Source organism: Triticum aestivum, chromosome 2D (assembly GCF_018294505.1).
Source record: "Triticum aestivum cultivar Chinese Spring chromosome 2D, IWGSC CS RefSeq v2.1, whole genome shotgun sequence".
NCBI lineage: Eukaryota > Viridiplantae > Streptophyta > Magnoliopsida > Poales > Poaceae > Triticum > Triticum aestivum.
Genome location: NC_057799.1, coordinates 621,810,016 through 621,830,806, shown reverse-complemented (window position 1 = coordinate 621,830,806; position 20,791 = coordinate 621,810,016). Strand labels below are relative to the sequence as shown.

The window sequence follows — 20,791 nt, the reverse complement described above, 5'->3', positions numbered from 1 at the left end:
CATTCTTAGGATCGACAAAACCTTCCGGCTGCATCATATACAACTCTTCCTTAAGGAAGCCGTTAAGGAATGCCGTTTTGACGTCCATCTGCCATATCTCATAATCATAGTATGCGGCAATTGCTAACATGATTCGGACGGACTTCAGCTTCTCTACGGGTGAGAAAGTCTCATCGTAGTCAACCCCTTGAACTTGTCGATAACCCTTAGCGACAAGTCGAGCTTTGTAGATGGTCACATTACCATCCGCGTCCGTCTTCTTCTTAAAGATCCATTTGTTTTCTATGGCTCGCCGATCATCGGGCAAGTCAGTCAAAGTCCATACTTCGTTTTCATACATGGATCCTATCTCGGATTTCATGGCTTCTAGCCATTTGTCGGAATCCGAGCCCGCCATCGCTTCTTCATAGTTCGAAGGTTCACCGTTGTCTAACAACATGATTTCCAGGACAGGGTTGCTGTACCACTCTGGTGCGGAACGTGTCCTTGTGGACCTACGAAGTTCAGTGGCAACTTGATCCGAAGCTTCATGATCATCATCATTAACTTCCTCCCCAGTCGGTGTAGGCACCACAGGACCATTTTCCCGCGCTGCGCTACTTTCCGGTTCGGAAGGGGTGACTCACCTCATCAAGTTCCACTTTCCTCCCACTCAATTCTTTCGAGAGAAACTCCTTCTCCAGAAAGGACCCGTTCTTGGCAACGAAGATCTTGCCTTCGGATCTGAGGTAGAAGGTATACCCAATAGTTTTCTTAGGGTATCCTATGAAGACGCATTTCTCCGACTTGGGTTCGAGCTTTTCAGGTTGAAGTTTCTTGACATAAGCATCGCATCCCCAAACTTTTAGAAACGGCAGCTTAGGTTTCTTCCCAAACCATAATTCATACGGTGTCGTCTCAACGGATTTCGACGGAGCCCTATTTAAAGTGAATGCGGTAGTCTCTAAAGCATAGCCCCAAAATGAAAGCGGTAAATCGGTAAGAGACATCATAGATCGCACCATATCCAATAGAGTGCGATTACGACGTTCAGACACACCATTTCTCTGAGGTGTTCCAGGCGGCGTGAGTTGTGAAACTATTCCACATTTTCTTAAGTGTGTATCAAATTCATGACTTAAATATTCTCCACCACGATCTGATCGTAAGAATTTTATTTTCCTGTCACGTTGATTCTCAACTTTACTCTGAAATTCCTTGAACTTTTCAAAGGTTTCAGACTTGTGTTTCATTAGGTAGACATACCCATATCTACTTAAATCATCAGTGAGAGTGAGAACATAACGATATCCTCCGCGAGCTTCAACACTCATTGGACCGCACACATCGGTATGTATGATTTTCAATAAGTTGGTTGCTCGCTCCATTGTTCCGGAGAACGGAGTCTTGGTCATCTTACCCATGAGGCATGGTTCGCACGTGTCAAATGATTCATAATCAAGAGACTCCAAAAGTCCATCTGCATGGAGCTTCTTCATGCGCTTGACACCAATGTGACCAAGGCGGCAGTGCCACAGATATGTGGGACTATCGTTATCAACTTTACATCTTTTGGTATTCACACTATGAACATGTGTAACATCACGTTCAAGATCCATCAAGAATAAACCATTGACCAGCGGGGCATGACCATAAAACATATCTCTCAAATAAATAGAACAACCATTATTCTCGGATTTAAATGAGTAGCCATCTCGAATTAAACGAGATCCAGATACAATGTTCATGCTCAAAGCTGGCACTAAATAACAATTATTGAGGTTTAAAACTAATCCCGTAGGTAGATGCAGAGGTAGCGTGCCGACGGCGATCACATCGACCTTGGAACCATTCCCGACGCGCATCGTCACCTCGTCCTTCGCCAGTCTCCGTTTATTCCGTAGTTCCTGTTTTGAGTTACAAATATGAGCAACCGCACCGGTATCAAATACCCAGGAGCTACTACGAGTACTGGTAAGGTACACATCAATTACATGTATATCACATATACCTTTGGTGTTGCCGGCCTTCTTGTCCGCTAAGTATTTGGGGCAGTTCCGCTTCCAGTGACCACTTCCCTTGCAATAAAAGCACTCAGTTTCAGGCTTGGGTCCATTCTTTGACTTCTTCCCAGTAACTGGTTTACCGGGCGCGGCAACTCCCTTGCCGTCCTTCTTGAAGTTCTTCTTACCCTTGCCCTTCTTGAACTTAGTGGTTTTATTCACCATCAACACTTGATGTTCTTTTCTGATCTCCACCTCCGCTGATTTCAGCATTGAATATATCTCAGGAATGGTATTTTCCATCCCCTGCATATTGAAGTTCATCACAAAGCTCTTGTAGCTTGGTGGAAGCGACTGAAGGATTCTGTCAATGACCGTGTCATCCGGGAGATTAACTCCCAGCTGAGTCAAGCGGTTGTGCAACCCAGACATTCTGAGTATGTGCTCACTTACAGAACTATTTTCCTCCATTTTACAGCTGAAGAACTTGTCGGAGACTTCATATCTCTCGACCCGGGCATGAGCTTGGAAAACCAATTTCAGCTCCTCGAACATCTCATATGCTCCATGTTTCTCAAAACGCTTTTGGAGACCGGGTTCTAAGCTGTAAAGCATGCCGCACTGAACGAGGGAGTAATCATCAGCACGTGATTGCCAAGCGTTCATAACGTCTTGGTTCTCTGGGATTGGTGCTTCACCTAGCGGTGCTTCTAAAACATAATCTTTCTTGGCTACTATGAGGATAATCCTCAGGTTCCGGACCCAGTCCGTATAGTTGCTGCCATCATCTTTCAGCTTGGTTTTCTCTAGGAACGCGTTGAAATTGAGGACAACGTTGGCCATTTGATCTACAAGACATAGTGTAAAGATTTTAGACTAAGTTCATGATAATTAAGTTCATCTAATCAAATTACTCAATGAACTCCCACTCAGATAGACATCCCTCTAGTCATCTAAGTGAAACATGATCCGAGTTAACCAGGCCGTGTCCGATCATCACGTGAGACGGACTAGTCAAGATCGGTGAACATCTCCGTGTTGATCGTATCTTCTATACGACTCATGCTCGACCTTTCGGTCCTCCTTGTTCCGAGGCCATGTCTGTACATGCTAGGCTCGTCAAGTCAACCTAAGTGTATTGCGTGTGTTCCGAGGCCATGTCTGTACATGCTAGGCTCGTCAATACCCGTTGTATTCGAACGTTAGAATCTATCACACCCGATCATCACGTGGTGCTTCGAAACAACGAACCTTTGCAACGGTGCACAGTTAGGGGGAACACTTTTCTTGAAATTATCATAAGGGATCATCTTACTTACTACCGTCGTTCTAAGCAAATAAGATGCAAAAACATGATAAACATCACATGCAATCAAATAGTGACATGATATGGCCAATATCATTATGCTCCTTTGATCTCCATCTTCGGGGCACCATGATCATCTTCGTCACCGGCATGACACCATGATCTCCATCATCATGATCTCCATCATTCTGTCTTCATGAAGTCGTCACGCCAACGATTACTTCTACTTCTATGGCTAACGCGTTTAGCAACAAAGTAAAGTAATTTACATAGCGTTATCCAATGACACGCAGGTCATACAAAATAATAAAGACAACTCCTATGGCTCCTGCCGGTTGTCATACTCATCGACATGCAAGTCGTGATTCCTATTACAAGAATATGATCAATCTCATACATCACATATATCATTCATCACATCTTCTGGCCATATCACATCACATAGCACATGCTGCAAAAACAAGTTAGACGTCCTCTAATTATTGTTGCAAGTTTTTACGTGGCTTGTAGGTTTCTAGCAAGAACGTTTCTTACCTACGTATGACCACAACGTGATTTGCCAATTTCTATTTACCCTTCATAAGGACCCTTTTCATCAAATCCGTTCCGACTAAAGTAGGAGAGACAGACACCCGCTAGCCACCTTATGCAACTAGTGCATGTCAGTCGGTGGAACCTGTCTCACGTAAGCGTACGTGTAAGGTCGGTCCGGGCCGCTTCATCCTACAATGCCGCCGAAACAAGATACGACTAGTAGCGGCAAGAAGAATTGGCAACATCAACGCCCACAACTGCTTTGTGTTCTACTCGTGCATAGTAACTACGCATAGGCCTGGCTCATGATGCCACTGTTGGGAATCGTAGCATAATTTTAAAATTTTCCTACGCTCACCAAGATGCATCTATGGAGTATACTAGCAACGAGGGGAAAGGAGTGCATCTACATACCCTTGTAGATCGCGAGCGGAAGCGTTCCAATGAACGTGGATGACGGAGTCGTACTCGCCGTGATCCAATCACCGATGACCGAGTGCCGAACGGACGGCACCTCCGCGTTCAACACACGTACGGTGCAGCGACGTCTCCTCCTTCTTGATCCAGCAAGGGGGGAGGAGAGGTTGATGGAGATCCAGCAGCACGACGGCGTGGTGATGGATGTAGCGGGATGCCGGCAGGGCTTCGCCGAGCTTCTACGAGAGAGAGGGGTGTAGCAGGGGAGGAGGGAGGCGCCCAAGGCTGTGTGTTTGCTGCCCTCCCTCCCCCCCTTTATATAGGCCCCCTGGGAAGGGGGGCGCCGGCCAGGGATCCCATCTGGATGGGGGGCGGCGGCCAGGGGGGTGCCTTGCCCCCCCAAGGCAAGTGGGGCGCCCCCCCACCCTAGGGTTTCCAACCCTAGGCGCAGGGGGGAGGCCCATGGGAGGGCGCCCAGCCCACTAGGGGCTGGTTCCCTTCCCACTTCAGCCCACTGGGCCCTCCGGGATAGGTGGCCCCACCCGGTGGACCCCCGGGACCCTTCCGGTGGTCCCGGTACAATACCGGTGACCCCCGAAACTTTCCCGGTGGCGGAAACTTGACTTCCTATATATAATTCTTCACCTCCGGACCATTCCGGAACTCCTCGTGACGTCCGGGATCTCATCCGGGACTCCGAACAACTTTCGGGTTTCCGCATACTCATATCTCTACAACCCTAGCGTCACCGAACCTTAAGTGTGTAGACCCTATGGGTTCGGGAGACATGTAGACATGACCGAGACGCCTCTCCGGTCAATAACCAACAGCGGGATCTGGATACCCATGTTGGCTCCCACATGTTCCACGATGATCTCATCGGATGAACCACGATGTCGAGGATTCAATCAATCCCGTATACAATTCCCTTTGTTAATCGGTATGTTACTTGCTCGAGATTCGATCGTCGGTATCCCAATACCTTGTTCAATCTCGTTACCGGCAAGTCTCTTTACTCGTATTGCAATGCATGATCCCGTGACTAACGCCTTAGTCACATTGAGCTCATTATGATGATGCATTACCGAGTGGGCCCAGAGATACCTCTCCGTCACACGGAGTGACAAATCCCAGTCTCGATCTGTGCCAACCCAACAGACACTTTCGGAGATACCCGTAGTGCACCTTTATAGTCACCCAGTTACGTTGTGACGTTTGGCACACCCAAAGCACCCTTACGGTATCCGGGAGTTGCACGATCTCATGGTCTAAGGAAAAGATACTTGACATTGGAAAAGCTCTAGCAAACGAAACTACACGATCTTTTATGCTATGCTTAGGATTGGGTCTTGTCCATCACGTCATTCTCCTAATGATGTGATCCCGTTGATCAACGACATCCAATGTCCATAGTCAGGAAACCATGACTATCTATTGATCAACGAGCTAGTCAACTAGAGGCTTACTAGGGACACGTTGTGGTCTATGTATTCACACATGTATTACGATTTCCGGATAACACAATTATAGCATGAACAATAGACAATTATCATGAACAAGAAATATAATAATAACCATTTATTATTGCCTCTAGGGCATATTTCCAACACAAGGCGGGTCGAGGATGTACACCGGTTCGAGGACGTCGCAGACACCAGCGCTGATCGCGGTGGTTCGTGGCGTGGTGGCGGCGTAGATCGTGGACGTGCTGTTTAATTCCCAGGAGGTGTCATCGTGGGGCTGTGTAGCATCCTGAACGAGGGAGTCTGCCGGCAGAACATTTGTTGTGAACCGTCGATCTGATTGTAGTATGGTTGATCTAACGTGGACAGTTGGATGGTACCAAGTGGGTCTGATCGGACGTGTGGGGTTATCCCGTGTGCACTTTCTGGTGTGGACGTAGGGGAAATCATGTTTGGTCTTTTAATAGTAGTATAGATTTCTGCTCAGACGCGTCAGAACGATTTGTTCAGATCCCGAGCCAGAAACGGACGCCAGCGATTTCAGGAGCATCTGAGCTCGAGCACCGAATCGCCGTGTCCCCTGTTTGAGCCTCTTTACAGCAACCACTGTACCACCAGGTAGTTGCCCCTGTTGATTATACAGTAATATGTTACAGTGTAGATCCAGCAGATATTTGCAGCATGCAATTAATTACTGAAGGGTGCCACTGGAATGTCTGATTCTATTATCTCCTTGTGTATTGTGTAGTCAATGTGTGAAAAATGTCAGTTCATATGGATAAGAAAAAATTAACACCTTGTAGACAACACTAAATCCTTCTTCAACAACTTTATTTGCATCGGAGAAATTTCCTGTAGCCTCTATTATAGTAGGGAGATCAATTGTAGGGACGGACGTCATGGGCGAAGCAGGATACGGAGAATGGCTATCAGAAGTTCAGAACCCCCTGTCACCCTCAGACCATTGTGTACTGGAAAAATAATTAGGCTTGTGAGTCTGCTTCCCTCCTTTGGAATAGAAAAAGAAGAAGTACAAAGGCGATTAATAATTTAATATAATTGAGAACTTACCTAATACCCTTTGCATGCGACGTCGTCTCCTGGTGATAATAACTCAGAAGGCAAGGAGAACCAGAATCTCTACTTTCAATGGAGCAGTTGGTAGTCTCGCTTTCAGGTTTTTTCCGTCCCATCTCCCATGGTTTTTTTTTCCCACTCCTTCCAACTTCCCAGAGCCCCGTGTCGCCCCCCCGCGGGCGACCCGGGCGCCCAACCCTAGCCGCCGCCGAACCCAGCCCCCACCTCCTTCCTCTCCTCCCGCCGCCGCCGGCGGGCGCCGCCGGGCAAAGCCTGCGCGGTGCCGGCGGCGGCGGGATCTCGTTTCCTCGCCTGGAACAGGGGCCGCGGGGGGCTGCTTCTTTGGGTGCGGCGGCGGAGCTCGGCGGCCGGCGCGTCGGGTGGCGCGCGCTAGTGTGCGGGGCGGTGCGGCCTGCTGGCCGGGGCGGCACGTCACTGGAGCGCGCGGGCCGGTGGCGGCGCGGCGTTCTTCGCGGCGGATCTGAGGCGGCGGCCTCGCTGGTGCGGACGGCGCTCCTCCGGCGGCGGGGAGTGCTCGTCGGTGAGGTAGGCCGGATCCCCTCGGCTGCGCGGGCAGCGAGGTCCCGGTGGGCGCTGGTCATGGCGCGGGGAGGCCTCGGGCTCCCCTCGTCAGATCGGAGGCGATCTGGTCCGCTCGTGATGTATGACCTCCGGCCGGCCTGGATCTCCGGCGTGCACACGCCTGCTGACGTTGTGGCTGGTTCGGAGGTGGTGGCAGGGTGCTTGGCCGGGGGAAACCCTTGGCCGCCGGTGGCGGTCACGGCATCGATGGCGTCCCGGACGCCATTCCCTCCTTGGTGGCGGCGCCGAGGCTAAACCTCCCCTGCCTCCCCCCTTCCCCTGCGCCCGGGTGAAAACCCTAGCCCCGATGGTTAAGCGGCGGCGGCGCCACAAGGTCGTCACCTTCTTGAAGGCGCCGACTTGGGCATGGGGATGCTGGGCGTGCATGGCGAGATTGTCTGGATCCTGGTGGCGGCCCGTCTGATCTACCGCGTCGCAGCTCCGGGCATGTCTCGTGACTGCGGTGCTTATCTTTCGGCCGTGTCTCCGACGGCGACCTCGCCCTTCCTCACCTTGTACTTGCCGTGGTGGAGCGGTACTTCATCTCACTCATTGATGGCGGCGGAGTTCGGCGGCATGGCGCTATGGAGGCTCGGCGTCCGATGCGTGGAGATGGACTCGCGCAGGAGGAGGTAGCTGTCTGGCGTCATGGTGACGTCGATGGCAGAAGTGGCCTTCACAAGGTAGAAGACTCAATATAATCTGAAGACGGACCTGTGGAAGATGGCGGCGACGACACAAGAGTGCGTCTGACCGGATTGTGCCCCAGACCCGGTATGTGGCTCGGCTGGGGCTTCCGGCTTTTGATGTTAGGTTTAGGTGAGTGGTTTGGGTAGTGGCCCAGCTAGCATCCCTTCATCATATGAATAAGAGTAGCGGCATATGTTGCCAAGATGGTGGATTCAGGTATATTGTTTGTAATACTTTGTAAGGTCCTCGAGAATAATTAATAAAGTGGCCGTATGCATCTCCCAGATGCAGAGGCCGGGGGTCATCCTCCTTTTCTAAAAAAAATCTTCGCTGGTTTTTTTCATGGATTTTTTTTCGTCCCCTCCCCCCACTTCATCGGTTTATTTTCGCGTCACCCTCTCACACAATGAAAGAAATCTGAATAGATCAGAACTTTCCATACTGGCGCAAGTTATTTAGTAATGTAGAATCAATCACGAACAATCTCTAAAAGATCAAATCTAAATTAATTAACCTTACCTTAAATCGCTCAATCACATTAACCTTACCTTAACTCACGGATGGTAATCAATCTCCAAACAAAGGAAACAATACATCGAGGGAGCAGTAAATAAACTCCCTTTCTTATGACATGTATATGATCTTCCCTTCCCTCTCCGTTATCGAGCGTTCTTGATTCTCGAGGCCGATGCTTGGGCTGCGTCACTGGGTCGCGATGGTGCCGGAGGACGAGGACATCGAGGCCGGGTGCCGCGGCACCGCGTTGGCCGCGGCCGGTGAAGGGGGCGAAGAAGGGCGGCTTCCCTAGCCCTGGCCGTGGCCGTGGCCCTGGGAGTTGGTGCGGTGGAAGCGGCACTTGAAGGACCCGGCGTGGGTGGCCGGCGCGCAGACGCACTTGGAAGCGGGCCCGTGGCCCGCGCCGGACGGCGCCGATGCCGACCCGAGCCACCTCCTCCGCGTATTCTTGGAGCTGTGGCTGGCCGATTTACATGAAATTAATTCCCTCAGTTGTGGTGGCAAATATAATACACATAATCCATATTGTTATGCAATAGCGTGTGTGTGTGAAATTGATGGATTATGGTCCCGTACCCAATAAGATGGATATGTGTGTGTGTTAGAGAGAGAGAGGGGGAGAGGGGGAGAGAGAGTGAGGAAGAGGGAGGGAGAGAGTGTGTGCGAGGATTTGATGATAAAAAAGGTCGCCAATGTCACTTGATATGTATGAGAATATTAATATTGAACTTTTAAAGTTAATGTGGTCCCGTTACAACACACGGGCGTTCTTCTAGTGATGATCAAAGCTACAGATACACCGATACACAATGCCTCAGTTGTGGGAACATGGATACAGATGGCCCATCTATTATGAACAATAAAATTTCGAAACTTAAAATTACCTTAAATGTTAAATTTTCCTTTCATATTTGCGCAAAGGCATAAATCTTCTAAAAAAAACTAGAAACACAGTATTAGATGTTGGTGGCAAACATATTTTCTAACTGGCTACATGGCCTTGGTTCTAAGCTTAGGACTCAAATCCTGGTAGGCGTTGTGATGCTACATTGGTCGGTACAATATGCTCTTTGAACTACTCCTTAGCCACCTTTGCCATCACATGCCTTAATTATTTGAATGTTAACATATCTACTAACTGGAGTTGTATAGCTTTGTTTGATTGAAATCCTAAACTCTAATCTTTCCTATTGGGAAGCTAGAATGGTAGATGTTGGAAATGGGTAAGGACTAAGGAGGGGCGTCCATGAGGTGTGCATCTTAGGAACAACCGTAGATTAGCATCACCAAGAATCTTAAAATGCAAACTACACATTGCTAATGATCTAGAAAGTGAAACAATATGACATACCTAATTCTGACTTGGTGGATCTGAGATACAGGATTTGCCTCCATCTACATACCGGAGATCCATGAGGTCCTCTGTCCAGATGATGCAGCCAGTTCCAGCGCCTCCTCCTTTGAGATCCAACGGCGCATACGCCATACAAGAGCAGTTGGCCAGGCACCTCGTCCTGCACTCCTCCAACGTGATGCTAGCATTCACCGATACATTGTGCGTGTCGGGAAGCTTCACTCCGTCTATCACCACGAAACCGTCTGTGGTACTGGACATTCCATTGCCACAGTCCAGTACCATGTTTCGGCGGCAACCATTGGAGGTGTCCCTCATCTTCCACTGCACTGGAGATGTTGGGTTGAACCCCTGTACATAGCTGCAGAACGACGTTGATGGAGCATTGGCATTGCGCAGACCGAATACCCCACACCTGCCATAGTGGTCGCAGATGTCCCTCGGTGCTTGGAAGAAGATCTTCCATGACCGGCTGGTCGGGTCCCATACCAGGCGTTGGTATACTCCGTCATCGGTCAGAAGCAGACGCGAGAAGGAGGCTTCAGCGGAAACATAGCTGTAGGTTACCTCACTTGGGCTGCTTGTCAACTGGTAAGCAAACTTGTCAGAATACGAGGCCATCTCCGTGACACCGCTGAACAGTAGGCCATTCCATGGTCCCGACCGGTAGATCATTTTGTCACCATCCAAGAGTATGTTTTGTGGCACACCTTCTCCGTCAGTAATGTAGCGAAACTTCCCTGTGGCAGGGTCATTGGCCGAAGCCCACGACGTAAGGTACCACTCTTCCCTGGTCCATAGGTTCTTGCCAATCTTCATGCTGGGAAGCAAAGTGTTTGATGGGTGGTCAAACGACTGCCACATGGTAGCACCATTGGCACTCCCGTCGCTCAGGACTAGGTTGCCTGAATTGAACAGTTGCAGCGTCGTGGAGGCAGCGCCTGTCGTGTTTGAAGACCACACGACCTGGCCGAAGCTATTGAGCAAGAAAAGGCTTCCCGTGTCACTAATCACCAGCGCCCCGCGGGCGTCGGTGAGAGGACGGTCTCTGTTGGCTACCCAACAGATGGCATCCTCAGACACGAAGAACCATATACCGAGGTATCTCTTGGCAAGCACCCCGGGAGGGAAGAACCCCAGGGTGAATGACCCATCAGCCGAAACAAGGGTGTCGCCGTCGGTGATGTTGCGGCCCTTGTCGAGAATGTCAGTCCCACGTTTCCAAACAAGGAGGAGGAGAACAAGGATGCCCAGGAGGCTGTGAAGGTGTGGCTGGTTTTTCAACCACATGATGGCTTGATGTTTCTTTTTCTGGGGTTTGAGCTACTTGAACAAGGTACTGTTAGCTACATGAGTTCCGCATATATGTGGCTGCAACTAGTTTCTTTTTTTCTTTTTACGAAAAGGCAGGGCCACTGCTTTTCATTGCGAGTAGGAGAAATAAACAGTTACAAAAGCAAGATTAGAGAAGGGGGGAATGAGTTTAGAGATACAACAGAAATACATCAGTCTGGCTCTAGGGGTCGCTCTACAAGAGCCATTGCACGCTTTCGTCCAGCATCTACCCAGTCCTTCGCTTCTAGCTGAATCTTCTGGAACACTTGTGTGGGGCGGCAAGAACTATTTCTAAAGGTTCTATCATTTCTTTCTTTCCAGAGGTTCCACCATACCAGTGCCAAAATTGATCTCCAAGATTTCGCTTTTTCCTTTCCCATGGAAGAATTTGTACGATGCCACCAGCTTACAAGGGAATCATCATCGGTTGCTGCCCAATTAGAGCTCATATTCAGCTTGCAAAGAGTCAGGTGCCATACTTCCTTCGCATAAGGACAAGAAGCAAGTAGGTGGGCAGCAGTTTCAGGTTCTTGTAGGCAAAGCACACACTGCGGGTTATGGGGCCATCCTCGCTTAGCAAGGTTGTCCGCCGTTAGACATCGATCTTGCGCAGCTAGCCAAACGAAAACTGCAACTAGTTTCTGAAGGTAGTTGTATTAACTGATTGGCGGTTAAAGGTCAAATGTCTGACTTGCTGTAGTCTATTAGATATAGACAAGAGGGAATCCACAGCTACAATTGGGTACCTTTGAGTTTTGGCTACTGCCAAAATAAGCTTCTTACGTAGTATAAGTATATCGAATAACAAGCAGATCTTTCTCTTCAACACGCAAAGTTCTACACCCCTAAACATCTTTCTTATTTTGGATGCCACTGACGGTTGGCCTAATTTGGTGCTTGGATCATCCAAAAGGGCAGTGGCACAATTATACGCTTGTCTTGAGAAGTCAAATATTCACTGGTGCTAGAACATGTCTTTGGTTGGGTGCATGTGGAGTACTGAGGACGGTGCCTCGCAATTTTGTATTCTTAACATCATCCGCTTCTACATTGAGTAGCATTCTTCATAAAGTTAGCATATAGCACCTTCCACAATAAGCAAGGGTGGCAGGAACTTCCAGGTACTAGCTCTTTCACTAATTCATTGGTTTAGCCTATGGTCTGATTAAGAAATAATAATTTTACAGTCAATTTCACAGAGAAAACCTTTCAGCAAAGCTAGCATTGACAGGTTCTTCAGTACACTAAAACACATGATGCTCTTTGAACAGTTCAAACCAATAATTCTTACTAGTTACATACTTACATATGTGTTGCTGTGACCATGTTTGTCTAATAGCTCAAGCATCATGGAAATATCGCTTTAGTGGACCGTACTTTCGATGCAATTCATCTCCAATGACCAATGATTTGCACGCGACAATGCCGTCTGACTTTACAGTTTGTTCACACAACACTGGAGATAAAATATAGCATACCGTGCTTGCCAGTGATGGATCAGTGCGTCTGGAATGTGCGGTGGAATCAACGCGGATTCAGTTAACATCTGAACCTGAAGATGCATCCGGAGGTTGGGCTTCTGCCGAACGCCGCCGGCAAGTCGGCACGGATGGAGAGTGTGATGGAGGCGCGTTGCGCCGTTGTTCGGCCGCGTGTGCGAGTCGTGGAGACCGGAGAGTAGGAGAGCAACTAGTTGACAAGCGCTCCCAACGATCATTTGGGGGTGGGCTGCTCTCAGCGGCCGCCACGTGTCGCGGTCTGGGCGCTTCCTTTGAATTTTGTTTTTTATTTATTTTTCCACACGCATTCTCGGCTTTCTAAACGGTATTTTTTTTGGTTTTTTACAGGTCTTCCTTAGCTTTTGGGCAAAAAAAACATTTTACGCGAAAAAACACGTTTTTTTCTTTTTTTCGCGAGAGTCACGGTTTTGCTTTCGTGAGAGGCACAGCCATGCCTCTCGGAAACGAAAAAAAAACGCGTTTTCTATTTTTTTCCTTTCGTGAGAGGCACGGTTTTGCTTTCGCGAGAGACACGGTCATGCTTTCATGAGAGGCACAACTGTGCCTTTCGAAAACGAAAAAAACGTGTTTTCTGTTTTTTTTCCTTCCGCCAGAGACACGGTTTTGCTTCTGCAAGAGGCATGGTTGTGCTTTCGCGAGAGGCACGGCGGTGCATCCCAGAAACAAAAAAAGAAAAACACGTTTTCTTTTTTCTTTTCCTTCCGTAAGAGGTATGGTTTTGCTTCCGCGAGAGGCACGGCCGTGCCTCTTTCAGAAAGAAAAAAAAACATGCTTCCAGTTCGGTTTTTTTGTCCGGTATTTTTTGTGAGAAAAATTCCGTCAAAACCTATCAAATGAGATCTAGTTTGGAAGGCCTCGACACGAGAAATCCAATGGTGGAAACGGTTCGAGATTTAGATGCACGGTTTAAGAGATAAATGTTTTGAATAAATGGATGTACAAAAAAGGGAAGACTTTCAGGTGCGCCACTTGTCGCAACCTGAGGAGGTGGGAGTGATCTTTGAAAGGAATACTCCTTAATTAATGATTTCGTGAATTGTGTCGTCGGGTCGATTCTTTAATTGGCCGGCTCTCTCTGTTTGTAAACTGCAGTACCCCAACATTGATTGAGCCATCTAAAAAAAACCTTGATTGAAGTTTAAAAGAAAAACCTTGATTGAAAGTCCTCCAAAAAGGAAAAAAACCTTGATTGGTGGGGACTTTAACCTTTTCAGGTTTAGTTCAGAAAAAAGCAATGGTAATGTCAACCTCAAGTGGTGTGATATTTTTAATGCCTGGATTGAAATCTAGAGCTAGCAATAGGAGTTTCACTTGGGCTAGCCTTCTAGAGATCAAGATGGGCAATAGGAGTTTCACTTGGGCTAACAACCAATCTGATTTGGTGATGACCACTATTGATAGTCTTTTGCACAACAGATCTAGATAGACTCTTTCCATTAGCATCCCACCAAGCCACGCGAAGACTTCGTAGTGACCACACCCCTATTTTCTGGGATTTTGGCCTTGGAGTTGTTCCTTGTTACTTAGGGAAGATTTTAGAGAGGTGGTAGTCAAAGCTTGGTCTATAAAAGTTTCTCGGAAGAATTCAGCTCATATATGGCAAAAAAAGATGATAAATCTTTGGAAAAACAACAAAGAAAGGATTTGATAACAGATATGAAAGTGACATACTACTTGGTTTGTGTGCCAGTTATTATTCTCGTACCAGAAGTTTCAACAATCTTGTCCTAGTTTGAACAAGAACAAATCCAGACAGGAAAACAAAAGGCGATATCCAGTGTTCTAAGCACACACAAAAAAAACATCAACCATAGACTGCAAGTCCCATATTACGGCCTCGTTTGGTTCATAGGATAGGAATATTATAGAAATAGGAAAATCATAGGAAGTGAAGTGACATGCATCAAACGAGGCCGTAATTTTTTTCCAAAATATGAAGGATTGATTCCTATCCTACATAGGAATAGGAATCCATTCCTACAAACCAAAGGGCTTCAAACGAAATTTTCCTTTGCAAATCCTATCCTACAGAATTCCTATGAAATTTCTACAAACCAAAGGAGGCTTACAACTGGTGTGCAAATTATCATTCTTGGAACCAAAGTTCCAACAATCATGCCGTAATTCGAAAAAACATTGATTCAGAAAGGAAAATAAAGGTGATATCCAGTTTTAAAGTACAACAAAATAAAACATTCATTCCAAAAAACGAAGGCAACATTTGATAAGAGGTATGAAAGTGACATACAAAATACACTCCCCACATTATTATTCTTATTAGAAAATTCAAACAATCCTGCCATAGTTTGAACACTGGAATTGAACACAAAGGCGATGTCCAGTGTTAAAAGTACAAAAGATAAAACACTAATTTCGGATCGCAAGTCTAGGACCGCTAGTAAGTTTTAGGCGTGTTTCTCTCGCACTGACACTGCCTCGTCCTGATAGGCTTAAACACGATGAAGCCGTGACGAAGGATGCGGAACTCAAATTGAAAGGATCCAGTCCCAAATAATCACAAACCATACGCTGTGATTGCTGCAGGAGATGCTGAGCAAGAGATGGTCAGGGGGTGTCATCGATAATTAGTTGTGCAATAGGTCCTGCTCCCCCGTTGGCTGTGGGTTCCATTGGCATATCAAGCTGTGAGTTGGTGCTGGTTAGCATTGCCACAACTTCAGACATTGCAGGCCTCTCCTCAGGCAAATGCTGCACGCAGAGAAGGCCAATCTGAACGCATCTGGCTAGCCTTGTCAAGAGCTCACCTTCAGGTTCAGCCACTTCTGGATCAAGGAGTAGTTCCCTGGGATCACGACTCCACGCTTCCCAGGACTGCAAAATTTTGTTCAGTTATATGGAGTAATACTCATTATTATTTGATATGCCTATGTTTGGAATGTGTGTAACGTGTGTTGTGCATTGTGTGGAAAGTTGAACAAAGATTACTGGTACATAGTTAGTGGCACACTTTTCAGTTGGAAGAAATTAGAGGACGTATGTTTTGTCATGATCAGACTTACATCAGGAAGGAACGTTGCCATGCTTGTTCTCCTTCTCCCTCTGATTATCTCCAGCAAGACGACTCCGAAGCTATATACATCACACTTGTACGTCAGGGCCCTTTCGGACGAATACTCTGGAGCCACATACCCCCTTCATTTAATAAAAAAAACATGGAGTCAATTCATGTCTACTGGACAAAGAGAAACTGGAAAAGGAACAATCATATATGGTCCATGTCCTAGCAGTCTAATTGAATATGAAACATTAGAGACTTGGAAATATCATTCATACGGTGTCAGTACTACTGTCGGATCTGTCTCCTCTTCGATGAACAGCTTCGCAGTGGTAAAGTCTGCTATCTTAGACTTCCACGTGTCGCTGAGAAGTATGTTGCCAGGTTTTAGATCCCTGTGAACGAATCTCATGCCGTGAAGATATTCAACACCAACGGCGACCCCACAAATTATTTCCAGTCTCTGCACCCAATTCAATGAGGAGCGGGGCCTGTTTTGTTCCCCTGCATTTCCAAATAGGTGTGAGGCCAAAAGCGTGTACCAATAGCTGTGGATTCCATTTCTACATATAATGATAGATTAGCATGGCATGCATTGCAATGAGTACCAAAAATGTAGCGATCCAAACTTTTGTTCTCCATGTACTCATAGACTAGTATCCACTCATTTCCTTCCCGACAATGGTAGAGGAGCTTAGCAAGATTGACATGCGCGAGCGTTGACATCATTTTCACTTCCCTTTTGAAATCTTCCTTGCCTTTATCAGTAAGACGATCCTTTCTCAGCTTCTTCACAGCAAACTCTCTACCGAATAGCCGCCCCTGGTGATTATACAGTGACATGCTACGATGTAGATTCAGCAGATAATGAAGTATATCCCGCAAAAAAGAAAGATATACGAAGTATACAATCTACGACAAAAGCCACTTCATATGTACAATAACAGTTCATACCATGTAGACGTCGCTAAATCCGCCCTTGCCGATGACATTTTCTCCAGAGAAATTTGCTGTGGCCTTTCTTATAATACAAAGGCAAACTGCATGTCCTTCTGGAAATTAATTATACTTGTGAGATCATTTCCTTCCTTCTTCGGAATAGTAAAAGAAAGGAATACGAAAGAGAATAATGTGTTTATACAGTTGAGCTTTTACCTAATAACCATAATATGAGTTGTCCTATGCTGGTGGAAAACCAGAAAGCAAGGAGAACCAGAATGATGATCAAGGCTACAGATACACCTATAATAATCCAAGTAGGAAACAGGGATACAGATGGCCCACCTATTATAAAAAATCAAACATGGAAACTTAAAATTCTGAACCGATAAACTTATCTTATCAAAAGAAACTGGAAAGATGGTAAAATATGTTGCTTCTATCAAAATGGTGAATTCCATTGATGAAGCATTTTTTTACTGTCATCTCTTCTGAGGCCGTAAATCAATTCAATTTCGAGGGTGGTATTTCTGAGCTCAGGGCTCATATACACCCACATGAACAGTAAAATCAAGAAATATTAAATTAAAATAATAAAAACGGCAGCCAGGTGCACGTAGCTTCCGCTTGCGCAGGGTCCAGGGAAGTGTCCGACCGCTTTTTTACTACATTTCTTTAAAATGTTTCAGCAAAAAAAAATCTCAAAATTTTATACTACAAGCGTGTTGGTGTGTCTTCTAACTGCATGCATCTTTTTGTGAAAAAGGACGTATGGGGTGATCTCGGCAAAAAAACAAAAATTATAATGCTTAAACATGTTCTTTCTTAAAGCATTTCTATTTTCTTTAAATATGCCACTATTTCCCTTGATTTTACTGTTCATGCGGGTGTATAGCTTAGAATTGAATTTCCGGTCAATTTCCTTCCAAGACAAAAAAAACCATGGATGGCAAGAATGCGTAGATGGATAATCTGTACATACCAAATTCTGATTTGGATAACCTCAGATAGAGATCCTGCTTGCTGTCAATGAGACGAAGATCAACGATGGCATCCGTCCACAAGACGCAGCCGCTACGATTGCCGCCGCCTCTGATATCAGCGGCGGCGTAGGCCAAGCACGAGCAGTTGGCATAGCACCTTGCCTTGCACTCCTCCAGCGAAGCGACATCAATGTCTACCGTCGCATTCTGCGTGTCAGGAAGCTTCACTCCAGGCACCACCTTGAAGTGGTCCGTCGTCTTCCCGGCACGACATTCCAGAACCGCATCTCGCTGGCACCCGCCCACATATTGCTTCATCTGCCACGCCGACGTCGATATGGGCCTGAACCCCGGCACACAGCCACAGAACCCCGACAATGCCGCCTCCGGGTCGCAGAGGCCGAACGCCCCGCACTTGCCATAGGCATCGCAGGTGATGTCCCTCGCCCCCCTGCTGAAAAAGGAGATCCACGCCCCTGTGTCGGTGTTCCACACCAGTCGCTCCGCCACGCCGGTGTGGTTCACAACGACGCGAGTCAGCGGTGCGCCAGGCTCGGCGGTGTACCCATATGTTATCTCCGTCGGCCTGGCCGTCAGGCCCGTCACGTGCAGCGGGTACATGTTCATGTACGTCGATGCCTCTGGGACGCCGTTGAAGTAAAGCCCGTTATATGGCCCCGAGCGGTGCGTCTTGACGTTGCCACGCCACAGGATGAGCTCCGGTAACCCCTTGGTTTCTAGCGTGCGGCGGTATTCCCCCGGAGACGGGTCGTCGGCCGATCGCCACGATGTGAGTTGCCACTCTGTTCCGGTCCAGAAGTTCTTGCCCAGCTTCATGCCGGGCAACAAGGTGTCTGACGGGTAGTCGAAGGACTGCCACGGGTAGGCGACACTGCTGCCGTTGCGCAAGACCAGGTTGCCAGAATCGAGAAGCTGAGCCACCGAGGCAGAAGAGCCGCCAGTGAAGTCTGAAGACCAGACTGTGCGGCGGGCACCGTCGAGCAGGACAAGGGTGGCCGCGTCGTTGAACACCAGCATGCCGGACTTGTCGACCAGAGGCTGGTCGCGGTTGGCCACCCAGTACACGGTGTCATTGGACACCGAGAACCATATGCCGAGGTACCTTTTAGTGGACACGCCGGGAGAGAAGAACCCCAGGGTGAAGGAGCCACCGGCCGAGAGGAGCGTGTCGCCATTGGAGTCGGTGAGGTTTTGGCCTTTCTGGAGCTTGTCAGCAGCGGGGGCCTGGATGGGAAGGAGCGAGATGCATGCCAAGAAGAGCAGCAGGAGGAGCTGGCTGGTTGGTCTCATGACAGATGTCCCCTTACACCAGAGAGATGTTGGTCATGGACTGCAGTTGTTTTGTAGCCTGAACTGGCAACACGATACTTTTTTCCTTCCAAAAGCACAAGATAAATTATTGTGGTTCAACATCCAGCTAACGTGGCCGGTACTTGAATTAAGTTTCGAAGAACTTTAATTCAAAAAGAAAAGGAAATTTCGAAGAACTTGCAATGCACTAGATCGAGATCTCAATTATCAGTGTGATGGAATTGGAAGGAGGACAGGGTGATCATACACTTAAGAAATATAATCTCAAGCAAGTGGTGCTAGCTAGACTCATTAGAGTACTAGATCAGCTATTTGATTGTTGCCAACTTGCCATGATGCCATCTACAAGCCGGTGACGCCCGAATTGTCAACGCAATACTTAACATAGAAAACTTTCTGATCAAATATTGCGAGTCGATGTGCCATCTTGTAATGCCGCATCAGTTCTAGTGGATTTGGAAAGGTTCTTTGTCAATCTAAGCATAAGCACAATAATTAATCAGTTCTTGCCAAAATTATGCCTGTGCTGTATATGGACAGCTGTTTTTTCCATTTTCCTTTTTGAGAATCATATGTTAGTGCTATGGCCTATGGATATGCAATTTTGCAAACCTTTGCTGGACCGGGCTTGCTCGTGCCCATGTCCTCCCTCTCAACACAATAAAAGACTACAAGTATAGCAAATAACAAACAGATCTTGAGCACATTCTACACCCCTAAACATTTTTCTTATTTTGGATGCCGCTGACGGTTGGCCTAATTTGGTGCTTGGATCAGCCAAAAGGGCAGCGGCACAATTAATAAATTGTATTGAAGAAGTCAAATATTCACTGGTAACATGCCTTCGGTTGGGTGCATGTGGAGTGAGGACTGTGCCTCGCAGTTTTGAATTCTTAACCTCACCCGCTTCTTACACACAAACACATAATATTGTTTGAACAGTTCAAACCAATAATGTGTATTAGTTCCATATGTTTAACTGTGAAGTTTGTTTAATATAGCTCAAGCATCTAACAACTCGGGTCATGGAACAGCACTTAGTGAACCGTGTTCTTGATGTAATTCATCTTCAATGATTTGCAAGCGACAATGTCATCTGACTTTACAGTTTTTTCGCGACATCGGGGATAAAATATGAACATACCGTGTTCGCCAGTGCTGGGTCGCCGTGTCTGGAATGTGCGGCGGAATCAAGGCGGATTCAGTTCACGTCTGAACCTGAAGATGCATCCGGAGATTGGGCTTGGTGCGGTGAGGTGCTGGCACTACCTGCCACCACCAGCGAGGCCAGGCGTACCCCGTTGGCACAGCGGGATGCCATCGGAAAGCGATTTCCCGGGAATGGCCCGCCAGTTGGTCGCCGCGGGGGATTGGGGGCAGCAGAGGAGGCCCGCGTGAGGCCGCCGCGCTGCCCCTCAGATCCCGTCGACGACGACGCGCGGTCGCTGGAGGGACAGGGAACTCGTGCGCTTCGACGAGTATGGCGACGGTGGGGACGTCCGCGCGCAGGTGGCCGATGGCCCATCGCCGCCACCGCTGGTCGACCATGGCAAATCCTCCCTTCCTGCTCCCTCCCTCGCGAAGCGAAGTCGCGCGAGAACCAGGGGAGAAGCACATATAGCTGTCTGATGGTGGGCACTGGGCAGTGGGCGGTGGCCGTTGCTCATATTGCTGACCGCCGCCGGCGAGTGGGTACTGATAGAGTGTGTCGTTCCTGTGGGTTGTGCCGTGCGTACGAGCGGAGA

At 47.7% G+C, this 20,791-nt stretch overlaps 1 protein-coding gene and 1 pseudogene across 1 annotated transcript; both read right to left on the bottom strand.

Moving 5' to 3' along the window:
- Nucleotides 1-9,892: 9,892 nt before the first annotated feature.
- LOC123056071 (receptor-like serine/threonine-protein kinase SD1-8) lies at nucleotides 9,893-11,211 on the bottom strand (annotated as a pseudogene).
- A 3,844-nt stretch (nucleotides 11,212-15,055) lies between these two features.
- On the bottom strand, nucleotides 15,056-20,791 carry LOC123050490 (S-locus-specific glycoprotein S6-like). Its single transcript, XM_044473274.1, has 7 exons — nucleotides 17,714-20,791; nucleotides 16,948-17,076; nucleotides 16,747-16,844; nucleotides 16,401-16,614; nucleotides 16,071-16,296; nucleotides 15,797-15,929; nucleotides 15,056-15,608 (listed from the first exon to the last, which is right to left on the bottom strand). The coding sequence occupies exons 1-7, from the start codon at nucleotides 19,023-19,025 to the stop codon at nucleotides 15,342-15,344; spliced, it is 2,379 nt and encodes a 792-aa protein (XP_044329209.1). The 5' UTR covers nucleotides 19,026-20,791; the 3' UTR covers nucleotides 15,056-15,341.